The sequence below is a fragment of the Bos indicus x Bos taurus genome, chromosome 16, assembly GCF_003369695.1.
Source record: "Bos indicus x Bos taurus breed Angus x Brahman F1 hybrid chromosome 16, Bos_hybrid_MaternalHap_v2.0, whole genome shotgun sequence".
NCBI lineage: Eukaryota > Metazoa > Chordata > Mammalia > Artiodactyla > Bovidae > Bos > Bos indicus x Bos taurus.
Genome location: NC_040091.1, coordinates 59190269 through 59203303, shown reverse-complemented (window position 1 = coordinate 59203303; position 13035 = coordinate 59190269). Strand labels below are relative to the sequence as shown.

General features: G+C 45.2%; 1 protein-coding gene across 2 annotated transcripts; it reads right to left on the bottom strand.

Annotated features, from left to right (window-relative positions):
- Positions 1-1251: 1251 nt before the first annotated feature.
- Positions 1252-11574, bottom strand: TEX35 (testis expressed 35). Of its 2 annotated transcripts, XM_027564090.1 has the most exons (9): positions 11451-11574; positions 10681-10731; positions 9989-10057; positions 8995-9051; positions 8255-8314; positions 2561-2625; positions 2140-2329; positions 1764-1807; positions 1252-1494 (listed from the first exon to the last, which is right to left on the bottom strand). In XM_027564090.1, the coding sequence occupies exons 1-9, from the start codon at positions 11487-11489 to the stop codon at positions 1434-1436; spliced, it is 636 nt and encodes a 211-aa protein (XP_027419891.1). In that variant the 5' UTR covers positions 11490-11574; the 3' UTR covers positions 1252-1433. The 2 variants fall into 2 exon arrangements, with proteins under 2 accessions (XP_027419891.1, XP_027419892.1); XM_027564091.1 differs by lacking the exon at positions 1252-1494 and having other exon boundaries at positions 1581-1807; positions 10681-10738; positions 11434-11489.
- Between the last annotated feature and the right edge of the window lie 1461 nt (positions 11575-13035).

The following is a 13035-nucleotide window of genomic DNA, read 5'->3' as shown; positions in this document are numbered from 1 at the left end:
TTTGTGGGTCTATACCAAACCAGAACTGAGCACAGAACTGAGCCATACAATGTTCCCAAGTGTCTGGAGGTTTGGGAGTCAAGGGATGGGGTCTGGGGTGGGGGCTCCTCTTTGATGGCAGAAATCAGTCCCCAAAGATGTTTTAATCTCTATAACTTGTGAATATGTTATGTTATACAGCAAATGGGAAGTAAGGTTGATCATCAGCTGACCTTTAAACTAAGGAGAGTAGCTGGATTATCAAGGAGGGCTCAATGTAATCACAGGGGTCCTTCCAAGTGGAAGGAGGAGGCAGAAGAAGAATCAGAGTGATCCTGAGCACTATTTACAGTAGCTAGGATACAAAAGCAACCTAGATGTCCATCAACAGATGAATGGATAAGGAAGCTGTGGTACATATATACAATGGAGTATTATTCAGTCATGAAAAGGAAGGCACTTGAATCAGTTCTAATGAGGTGGATGAAACTGAAGCCTATTGTACAGAGTAAAGTAAGTCAGAAAAAGAAAAACAAATATTGTATATTAACGCATATATATATGGAATCTAGAAAAATAGTACTGATGAACTTATTTGTAGGGCAACAGTGGAGATGCAGACACAGAGGACACTGAATTGAATGCAAAGAATTTCACTCATGGCAGGATAGTTTGTTGAAGTCCGATTTTCTCTGAATCTTTCTTCATTCTCATTTCAAGGCAGCAGCCAGGCTTCCCCTTATCTTGGTGGAGGGATTTTGGGCAGGACACAGCATGGGGCAGTGGGAGGTCAATGGCCCGCCCCCACCTTTAAAGGCCTCTGAAGGGCAAGGTCTCCTTCAGGTGAGGTGGGGATGAGGAAACATGCCAGAGAATAAGGGTGGATCCTCAGAGCCCCAAAAGGGAGCAAGTTCCCATGAACAGTGGAGCCTTAAGTCCTGCTTGGTAATGAGACCACAGAGGGAGGCAGTGCAGGCTAGACCCTGGGCTGAGGAGTTCCTCCTATTGCCCAACACACACACACACTTCTGGGATCATACAGAATAGCATAGGATATCTTCAGGGCCTTCCCTTTGACCTGGGACATCTGTAGAACCAGGTAAAGTGGAGGGAGGCAGTGGAGACACTAAGGATGACCCTAAGGATTTCCCTTTGAACCATGAGGAAGCAAGAAGAGAGGCTGGAGTCTGAAACACACTGATTTTGATCTAAAAAAGTGATACTCCTTCCACACTCAAGTTTGAGACTGATATTCAATACTTTGACTCCTGCTTTGGCTTTAAACGAAGATTTTACTCTCCGGGTGGAAGGAGCCGGGGGCAGGGTGGTATGTGAGAAGGCAGCAAGTCTTTCAAGGAGTGGGGAGAGGCTGAACCCAAGCTGCTGATGGGTCCTGAGGCAGCATTAAGTTGGAACTATGTCCTCGGTCACACAGGAGTTGAAGTACAGATAAATCAGAAAGCAGGTCCAGACGCCAAGGGTGAGAAGGATGCCCAGGCGTGGTATGGAAGTTTCCTGTTATACGGGGAGAAAGTCAGGAGCCTGAAGCGAGGTCAGCTGGGCAGCTGGCAAGGCACCCTGCCCTTCACAGAGGCCTCTGGGCAGCCCCCAAGCTGGGCTAAGCAAGTCCTCCTTTCTCAAAGTGCCACGCCCTCTAAGGCCGGGCGGATGCGGTGGGGGCGGAGCCTGCACAAGCTGGGGTTGATGGGAATGCGCCCTGGAGCACCGCCTTTGGGATGACTGGGCACCCGATTGAGACAAGGGGCTTGCAGGGATCTACCTACCCCCGATCGTAGTTGTTCTGTGGGGTACACAACAAACATTTCTCCTGTGGAGGACAGAAACGGCACAAGAAAGATCATTTTTCCCTGGTCCAAGATGGCCAGGCTGCTGGGCACCTCATCGGGTCTTGCTATAGGAGAGGACAGAACAATATAGTTGCACTTGGGAGTGGGCGCATCCAGGGTTGAGTCCTACTTAGTCATGGTTTCAGAATCTCCCCAGTCCTAGAGGGCAAGACCCCAGAGTGGATTCAAGACTAGGGAGGCATCCCCAGGCCGGGAGAGGAGTGGAACCCGGGGAGAGAGCCCAGAGGAGGTAGAGGGGAACAGGAGACCAGGGGCTTTAACACTGCGGCAGGGTGGGGAGGGCTTCACTTACAAAGCAGGAGTCACACTGGTGAAGGGGATCCATTGGGTCTTTTGGTTGTTGCCGTGCCACCATCTTTTTGTGAAGGGAGAGCGGTGCTCCACCAGCCCCATCCATTTTCCTGAGCCGGAGCTGTGGCTCTGTGTCTGTCTTTCCTATCAGCCTGAGTTCTTGCTGCATCTTCAGTCCTCTCCTAAGGGGACTGGGGAGTCAGGAAGGGGCAGAATTGGGGAGAATAATTTTCAACATGAAAGGAACTCACCAGTAGCATGGGTGGCCATGGAGGGTCTTGACTCCAAAGCCACTGGGGGCAAGAGAAACTAAGACAGCTCCTTGAAGGCTCTGGGAGTCCTCTGAACTTCAGGGACATTTGGCAAAGAAAAGGAAGGAGACTCTTTAGGGATGAGGAGAGATGGGGGCAGGTTGTACTTACAACTTGCTGTTCTTCTGTATATTTATTAAAACATCCATCTTCTCATCCATATCCTTTTGCATTTCCTTCCAAAAGAGAATTCAAAGCTAGAATCATCATCATGAAGGGCTTCTGAAATCCCTTTCTCCTGCTTCACTCTGTGAACCACTGTGAGGCCACCTCCGCATATTACTTCCTCAAGAATCCTCACTGGCCCTGGGTGAGGTAGCTCACAGAATGTTCATGACACATGCCACCCACCCCTCCTTGTCTCCTTCCCCATTCCACGAGGAAGCTGAAGCACAGGCAGAGTCCTTAGGGGCTGGTTCAAAGTCTCCAAGTGAGTTAAAGGCCAGGATCTGTTTTACCTGATCTTACACCTGAATGAACTGGAGAAGGAAATCGCAATCCACTCCAGTACTATTGCCTGGAAAATCTCGTGGACAGAGGAGCCTAGTAGGCTACAGTCTATGGGGTTGCAAAGAGTCAGACATGACTGAGCGACTTCACTTCACTTCACACCTGAATGAAACCCTATCTGCTTTGGTTCAATGCCTATAAAATCATGGAACCAAGAAAACAAACCTTATGACCCCTAAAGACACTTCTGACGCCAATGGTTTGACCCCTGCCATGTACACAGATCCTGGATATGTGTTTGTTCCATCTCTTACTCAATTCCTGGCAGAAATGGTCAATGCAAAATAGATAATAGTGCAAATGGCTCCTCACATGTATTGTTAAGAACTGAAATAATAATAAAGTCTTCTTGGTAAAGTTTAAAGCTATAAAATTTGACCTGGAAAAATTGGAGAGAAATAGTGGTCATAAAGAAACTCTAAGATGGCTGATGTTATTACTGATAATATCTGTTGAGGACAAAAATAGGGTTGGATTGAATATCACAAAATATAAAAAAAAATTCGCTTCCAGGGGAATCATTTTAATAATAAAAAAATGAAAGATTTGGGAAGAGTTTATTGATCTGGGGTAGAAAATTAATCAAGGAATTACTGTCAGGATGGAAATGATTTCCCAAAAAGATCTTTTTGAAAAGCACTTAAGTGTTTGTATAAATTTTGAATAAGATATTTGTATTCATAAGTAAAGTCAAAATATCTTTGAAGTCAAAATGCCCCCTGGGTCCAAGGACCTCCTTGGTGGTCCAAGGAAGATCCTGAACTCCCGATGCAGGAGGCCCAGGTTCCATCCCTGGTAGGGGAACTAGATCCCGTATGCTACAGCCAAGACGTGTGCCACAAATAAGACCTGGCACAGTCAAATAAATAAATATATTTAAAATTCTCCCCTGGGTCCAAAACATCAGAGTTTGCGGGGAGCTGCCTGTGAGAATGGGGTCCTTTGTCCAAAGGACACAGCTCTGGGAGCTGCCTCAGTCCTTGAGGGTTTGCTTGCAAACATAGCTCTCTGTCCTGCCACCCCAGAGATTAGGTGCTTATTTACTGCAGACACCTGGAGTTCTGTGCAAACTTCTCACGCACAGAGAAATGTTATCTGGTGTAAGAAATAATAACAGGGTGCCATTCCCATGCTCTCAAGATTTCTTGTGACTGTTTGTAAGATGTATAGGTCAACCAAGAAAAAATGTCAACTGTCTTGTCTTTCTCACGCTCTCCTGTATAAATATAAGATGCTGAATAAAGTCGGTGTCAGACCGCTTCCCTTTGTGGAGACGTGTCTGAACCTCTCGACCCCATCTTTGTTGTAGTCTCTTGCTGTAGTTTTCTTTCTCAGCCGCGCCGTGCGCGTTCTCGGGACCTGATCGACTTTGCCGGCTGGCACCGGCAAGAGTTAATACATTTCACTTTCTTAGAAGTCTCACCATCACTTCAAACTCATACTTCAAACTGATCTCCATCATGTTCTCTTCTAAATTTGCTCTTTCCCTACTGTCTTTGTGACTGTCATCTCTTTCTTCTAGCCATCCAGATTAAAACTGGTGTCATCATGGACGCTTGCCTCACTTACATTCTTTCTACTGAATCAGTCACCAAGCATGCTATTTTCCCTTCACTGCATCGTTCGGATTGACCCTTTTCCTTCTGTTCCTACACTGGGTCCAGCCTTCTTCACCTTGAGCGGGGATGCGGCTTCCTGTTTGATATTCTTGCTCCAGACGACCCCCACCTGCTTCCTGGTGCCCCCACCCCCACCCCGCCCCAGCCACCTTGCAAGCAGCTGCCAACTCAGCTTTCTGAAGTGCTGTTCCTAGCGTGTTCTTTGATTAAGAATCTCCAGAGGCCTCTTACCGCTTACACAACCAAGTCCCAACCTGTCTGCCCGTCTTTCAAAAGCCTTCATTATCCATCGCCTTTGTGCCCACTCCGTTTTATTTCTCACAGTTTCCCCCAATGATCCCACTTATATGACTGATCTCCCCACTGACCGTGATAAGCTTCTCATTCCTCCTGCTTCCATGCTGTGTGCAAGCTGCTCCCGTGCCCAAAATAGCCTCCTTTGTGCCTTGTGATATCCAGCCCTACCCACTAACAAAACACTTACTGTGTTTGCATTTTAATACAGAAATAGCACAACCTTTTGCAGAAAAATTGGACAATACAGAGGAATATAAAAGGGAAAATTAATCTCATCATCTAGTGATAACAGCAATTAACCCTTTTGGTAGATTTCTTTCCAGTCTTTTTTCTATATAATTACTTACCTATTTTTTTTCATCTAGTTGTGATCAGCCGATACATTATTGCTTGTATCTTGCTTTTTAAAATTCTCATTATAAGCATTCTTTCTAAACACTGTCTCCTATAGTTAATCTTCATTATATGTTAATAGATATATCATAATTTATTTGACTGTTCCTCTACTATTGAAAATTGTGGCTGTTGACAATTTTTTGCTGTTATAAATAATCCTGTGATGAACATCTCTTTATATGTACCCATGCAGGCATTTCTGATTATTCTCATAGGTTAAATTCTGAGAAGTCAAAGAGTTGATAAGTCATGGGGTTTTGATATTTTTGATACCTATTGTCTAAATTCCTTTTCAGTTTTGTACAAACTTGTACTCTGATCAGCTGTAAAGAGCATTCCTATCTTGATTTGTAATTGTCATAGATTAAAACTTGGTTTATTTGAATGTGGCAATTACCTAAGTTGTTTTCATTTGTGTTTATTTGTTTATTCATTAGGTAAAACTTTGTATTTATTGCTTTTTAGTAATATTCTTTTTTTTTTTTTTTGCTTTTTAGTAATATTCTTATCTGTGGATTGTTCACATACACCCTTTCCCCATTTTCCTATTTGATTGTTAATGATTTGTGTGAGTTTTATATGTTATAGATAAAAACCTTTTGTCTATGTTGATCATATTTGTGGAAAATTATTTCCTTCAAACTGTTCTTTACTTTCTAATTATGTGTATGGTGCTTTTCTGTTATGATTTTTAAATTTTCTGTATTGTTAAACATATCAGTATTTATTTTATGATTTCTTTCCTTGTAATTATATTTAGACCATCCAGTAAAATACATACAATTTCTTATTTTTTTTTAATTCATGTTATAGACTATTTCAGTTTATAGTGTTAACTGAGTTAAGTTTTCCCCTTATATAATCAGGCAATATTCTTCTTTTTGTTTAATTTTTATTGGAATATAGTTGATTTACAATGTTGTATTAAAGTTTCTGCAATACAGCAAAGTGAATCAGATAAACATATATCCACACTTTTTAAAATCCTTTTCCCATGTAGGTCATTACATTGAGAAGAGCTCCTCGTGCTATACAATAGTTTCTTATTGTTGTCTATTTTATATATTGTAGTATGTATGTGTCAACCCCAGTCTCCCAATTTACCCCGCCTCCCCTTCCCCTCCCCCCAGTAATCATAAGTTTATTTCCTTCATCTGTGGCTGTGTTTTTGTTTTGTAAGAAAGTTCATTTGTAGCATTTTTTAGGATTTCACGTATAAGTAACATGACATTTGTTTCTCTCTCTGACTTACTTCACTAAGTATGACAATTTCTAGGTCCATCCACGTTGTTGCAAATGACATTACTTCATTATTTTTTATAGTTGAATATTTCATCGTATAAATATTCTTAATATTGATAATCTTGTCCTTCTCACTGATAATTTTAAAAATCATCTTTATTGTATTTTAAATTTTATAGAGCTGTGGTGCCCAACTGTGAGCATATAATTGAATCAACTGAGGATCTTTAAAAATTACCAATGCCCAGACCTCTGATTTAACTGCTATGGGGTGCAGCCAGAGGTAAAGAGAGGCAGCTCAAAACCACAGTACAGGTGATTCCAACGTGTGGCCAATGTTAACAACTACTGCTGAAGTGCTAAGGACCTGGTTCTCATCAGAAGCAACCATCTTAATCATGTAACAGCATTTTGAGCAATGGTGCCCCAGCTTGGCGGAGAAGGCAATGGCACCCCACTCTGGTACTCTTGCCTGGAGAATCCCATGGGTGGAGGAGCCTGGTGGGCTGCAGTTCATGGAGTTGCTGTGAGTCAGACATGACTGAGCGACTTCGCTTTCACTTTTCACTTTCATGCATTGGACAAGGAAATGGCAACCCAGTCCAGTGTTCTTGCCTGGAGAATCCCAGGGACAGGTAAGCCTGGTGGGCTGCCGTCTCTGGGGTCGCACAGAGTCGGACACGACTGAAGCGACTTAGCAGCAGCAGCAGCAGCAGCATGCTGCTTTACTTAATTTGTCTGCTTATCCTTGGGCTGTACCACCTTCGTTTGATTATTGTGACTTCATTATGAATTTTAATATCTGGTAAGGGTGATGCCTCTTTACAACTCTTGAAAAATTTATAGGTAAATGTGTTTGCCTATTTATACTTTTACATTGGTTGTTCTCCTGGGGAACATGAATAAAAGCCCAGGCTGCAAGGACCTGAGCTCTGTTTCTTAATATTAGTGCTCCCACTGATTCTGAAACTCAAAATTTGAAAACTGCTATTCTAGAAACTAGATAATCTTTTCAGTAATTACTGAATTCAAAAATAACCTTATTGGACTCTTGGATAGATTTGCATTTACCTTTCAAACTTTTAGACTCACCGTACCACCCACTTTCCCTAGGGCACTTCCCTGGTGAACCAATGGCTATTACACTGCGCTCCCAATGCAGGGGCCCAGGTTCAATCCATGGTCAGAGCACTAGATCCCACATGCCCCAACTAAGAGTTCACGTGCCACAACTAAAAAGATACTGTGTGCCACAAAAAAGACCCAACACAGTCAAATAAATAAATATTGAAGAAAGAAAAAGACTCACTTTCTCTAAAATGACTTTCTGGTCACCCCAGTCCACATTCACTTCTCATGTCTTTAAACTCCTACTTAAGTGACAACTGGTCATCATTTAACTTTGTACTTGCATGGCTTCTGTGTGCTCAGTTGCATCTGACTCTTTGAGACTCCCATAGACTGTAGCCCGCCAGGTTCCTCTGTCCATGAGATTATCCTGGCAAGGATACTGGAGTGGGTTGCCATTTCCTCCTCCAGGAGATCTTCCTGACCCAGGGATCAAACCCTCATCTCCTTGGCTCCAGCATTAGCAGGCGGATTCTGATACTTACCTGTTATTTATGCAATAGAGTTTGAGTCTCTTACTAGATTGTAAGCACTTTCAGATCAGGCTCTGGCTTCTCCTTCCATGATTCCTGGTACGGTACTGGCCCATGGAGGGCATTCAGTAAGTACTTACCTTCATAATCTCCACAAATTCCTGGAGTTTATCAAAATCCTTGTCCATTACATCCTTTATCTAGTGAGGAAGAAAGGCACGCAGCACATTACTGAATGTGGAGTTGTCTTTTGAGAGTTTTAAGGTAAGTGCTGTATCTGCTCCCCTGGAATGAGCTGATAAAGTTTAAGGAATGTTCTAATAATGACTTATTTAAGCCACTTCTTCCCAAGAGTCTGTGAAGGGTAAATGCATGTACCACCAAGTCACCACCAGCAGCAGCCGGGGCATAACTTGGATCTGGCCATTGTAAGGCAGCCACGTGGAACCCAAATCACAGCTCCAATTACACACTCTTGCTTGAGTATTTTCTTTGTTCACAAATATACTATAGGTGATTTCATCAGAGAAACAAGAGTTCTTGGTCTGCAGCTTGCTCAGGGGAGGAGAAATTGGCCCCTGATGGCCTCCAAATTCCAAGTCAGCCCCTCTCACTCTGTTACTAAGATTGTATCTCCCCATCCTAATCAATGAGACACCTTAGAGAGCCCTTATCATTCCAAAATTGGATTTAAGCCTCAGACATGAAAGAGACAAATAACCTAAGCTGCCTGACACAAGCACTCTAGGGAATTTGGGCTTAGTTAATGGGATTGCTCTTTCATGCAATTTTCGAATTCCTTCACTATTCAAAGTTAGGTGTTGCATTTTCCTGGGAACTACCCTTTAACTCCATGAGAGGTTAAGTCTCATCCTGTTACCTGTTTTATCTCCTCCATTTTTTCCTTCAGCTCTTCCCGCACTTCCCTGAGTTCATTCTGAGGAAATAAAACAGAGGAGTAAAGAAATGTCTTGGATGGAAGGGAAACAGTCAAAAGAAGGAAAGATAAGATCCTGGGGCATAAGGAGCAGAAGATCATTGCCAGGAGGGAGGAAAGAAAGGATGCTGTTAAGAAAATAGTACGGTGGCACGAACTGTACCTCCGGATGTTGATGCACTGTGAAAAGGCCACACACTCCCTGCTGTGGTGTCACCACCAAAATCGCAGGGTCTAAGTCTAATGGCGAGGAAGCATCAGACAACCTGGACTGAGGCCATTCTACAAAACACATGATTTGTAATCCTCAAAACTGACAGTGTTGCAGAATACAAGGTCGAAGAACTGTTCCAGATGAAAAAAGACTTGGAAACTGGAAGCCAGGTGTGATTCTGAATTGGATCCCAAACCAAAAAATTTATCTCCTCTTTTGTTATGAAAGACATTGGCAGGATAACTGGGGGAATCAGATTAAGGGCTGTAGATGAGAACTGTATCAACATGAATCTCCCGACTTTGATGTCTGGATGATTGTACTATGGCTGTGTAAGAGAGTGATCTTGTTTTGAGGAAATGTATACTGAAATTTCGGAGAACCACATGCTTGCAAATGGTTCAGGATATATATATAGTGTGTGTGTGTGTGTGTGTGTGTGTGTGTATATACACATATATAAATATGATAAAAAGAGAAAATAACATGATAAAACATTTGGAAATCTGGGGGAAGAGTATACTAGAACTCACTGTACCATTTTTTGGGAAAATATTCTGTAAGCCAGAAATAATTTTAAAGTAGAAGCAGAAGGCGTGAAGTCGCAGGGGCTGGAGCAGAACTGCAGGGACCAGCAGTTTATCTGCCCCATACGTTGCTCCGTCAGCTCCACCTGTTCACTGGGTTGGTCCAACCTGCTGCCTCCAGCGTCCCCACACCTACCTTTAGCTCCTTTGTCCCTCCTGGTTTGGTAAATGGCCCTTCTTGTTTAGCTCCTTTGTAGTCATATGTCTGTCGGTTGAAAACAGAAACACAGAATATTGGAAATAGCCATTGTGGGCAGAAGAGGCAAGGGAGATCCCCCGTAGGTTCGGCTCCTCGCTTCGGGCCTGGGCAGAGGTGAGAGCTGGTGGCCTGGCCCCACCAGCAGCAGCGTTCCCTCAGTCCTTCTCCTTTGTCTGAGCCCATCTCATTCCACTCCCTTCCTGGCCCGCTGGGCCTCAGCTTTCCATGCCCTTAGCAGTCATGCTCATTCCCGCCCCAGGGCCTCTGCGTGTGTGGCTTCCTCCAGCCCTGGCGCGCATCCTTGGCCCTCCAGCGGCCGGAGCCTTGTCCTCTCCAGGCTGAGGAAGGCCTTTCTGACAGCCCCCCAGACCTACAGTAACCACCCAGTTTTGGCTTCCTATTTCAATCCCCTTTATCATAGGTAACACTACTGAATTTTTCCTCATTTATTTATGCATCTGCTTTGTTCTATGACAGCAGAGTGCTCTCTCTCACTCTCTCTCTCATGTATCTGCCAACACCTGGAACAAGTCTTGGCCACCAGGATAGGCGAATGACCCCTGGCTCCAAGTCACCTTCCCAGGGCTCTCAGGCCTGGCTGCCAGGATGGCATCAAAAAAGCTTCTTACTTTGATCGGCTCCGGCTTCAATTCCAGGCAAACTGCCCTGTAGTTCTTGCTCTGCAGAGAGGGAAGGTGGGATTCAGGCTGCCAGGCATCAGGCTTGAGGAGGACTAGGGAAGCTGGGGGAGGACTGGAAAAAATTGGGGAGGACTCCCCCCAACTCAACCCTGCCTGTCCAACTGCACTTAAGATCAGGCCCACACACCCCCAGCCCCTGAGCCAAGACAACTCACATTTTGTCATGTTAAAATCTGCCTGTTCAGCAGGCTGCCCTCTTCTTGCTGGGGGGGCCGGCAAGAGCACTTTGAGATAACTGAAGGAAGCTGGCTAAGTAGTTTTTCGGGAACACTGACTTTGGAGGTAGACAGATAGACTGGAATCCTCCTCTCAGCCATCCTCCTCACTGGTTGTGTTAACTTAGGCAAGTTACTTAGTCTCTCCGGAGCCTTTATTTCTTAATCTTTAAATTGTGGGTGATAATTACCTTTATTTAATGAGCTTCTTCTATGCCTTAAACATGTGGGTCAGAGGTAGGCCTGGCTGGGGTCATGGCTTCCAGAGTGGCTGGAGTTGGAGTGGCCCATTTCAGTGCTCCTCGTCCTAGCGGGGAGTCCTTGCCACCTCAAGGCCCGGGGTCCATTCCCCACCATCCTTCCAGGCTGAGAGGCTAGCTACCTCATGCTCAGAGGGAGAAGGAAAAGCCGAGGGTGTGCTGGGGACTCTCTGTACCCCCACCTCCGCCTCTACCCAGTGGGCGCTCAGAGTTTCCCCTTTACCAGGCTTGTCTTCTTCGGTTCCACCCTCTTGGCCGACATGATGGAGGAGGCCAGAGTGTTCTTCCACTTCCCAACCTCCCCTCGACGGGCCCCCGTGACCAGGCCACTGTCCTAGGCAGCTTACAGGCTGAGGTCAGGCAGGACCACCACCTCTCTGTGGGTGGAACAGCTGAGGTCACAATGCCCAGGACCTACACACCGGCCCAGAGTGTCACTGCAGCTGCGAGCCTGGGGTGTCTAGGCCACTGAGAAGAGGACCTCAGGCCGGGTTCCAAAGCCACGAAGTTTCCCTCCGGCAAGGGGGAGGGGGACCCCCTGCAGAGTCCACCTGAAGGACAGCAGCCTGTACGGCCCAAGCACAAGGCACACCCTGGAGAAGGAAAAATTGTTGGCCGCACCCCAGCAGGACCTCCCCCATCTCCTAAGACTAGGAGGAGGCATCTGCCCTCAACAATGAGTTTCTCTTCAGAGACCACTCACCTCCTCTTCTGGCCCTTCCTTGAGCCTGAAGCTATTTTGGGTTGAGGTGCCCTGAAGTTTTTGCAATTCAAGGTGTCTGTGCTGTGCTAACCCGGGGCTCTTGGTACCAATCTCGGCAGGGTGATCTCTGATGCCCTGGCCTGACTTTACAGCTGGCCCTGCCCCTCTGCCCTCTTCCACCCAACTCCATTCTTCCTCCTGGTTTTTCTACCCTCCTGGAAGAGAGTCAGGGCAAAAAGCAATAAGTAGACTGTGAATGGTGAGAATCCTGGATGATGGGCAAGGAAGGTTACTGAGGCCATTCTGAGGGTAACTGTGATTTGTGTTTAAAAGACAAGTGGACACAGGGTGGGAAAAGGAGGGTGGGATGAATTGGGAGATTAGGATTGACATATATACACTACCATGTGTGAAATAGATAGCTAGTAGGGATAGAGCACAGGAAGCTCAACTCGGTGCTCTGTGATGACCTAGAGGGATGGGATGGTTGGGGGGCGGTGGAAGGTCCTAGAAGGAGGGGATATATGTATATTTATAGCTGATTCACATCGTTGTATGACAGAAACTAACACAATATTGTAAAGCAATTATACTCCAATTAAAAAAAAAAAAAAAACAACCCACCAAAAGAAGTTTAAACAACATGGCCTCCCCTGAGACCTAAAATTATTCCATATCCGGGTTAGGAAACCTAATTTCTCTTCCCTCTTATCCTTGGGTATTCCTTCCTCCCTTTCATTTCAAATACTAGTTGCTTCAGAAAGGGAGGACCAACTTGGAAATTCCTAGGACAGACAGTACAGGAAATGATGCAAATTGTGTGTTAAGTATGTGCCCGCATCCCAGACACGACCGATTGTACTCACCTGGCCATTTCCTGGGCCTGTGCCTGTCCTTCCCAGAGGCTCTGGGCTCTGGGACTTATTTTGCAGCTTCCATCCTCGGGACAGACCTTGATCTCAGCTCATCACAATCAAAGGAGAATGTCTGTCACTATTCAGCTGGGGAGGGGAGGGTGGGGGCAGGAAGTGGTGGGGAGTTTCCCAGGCTCCTTTCCCCCTCATTCCAAATGAGGGGTTGGAACACTAAGTCCTTTGACCACTGT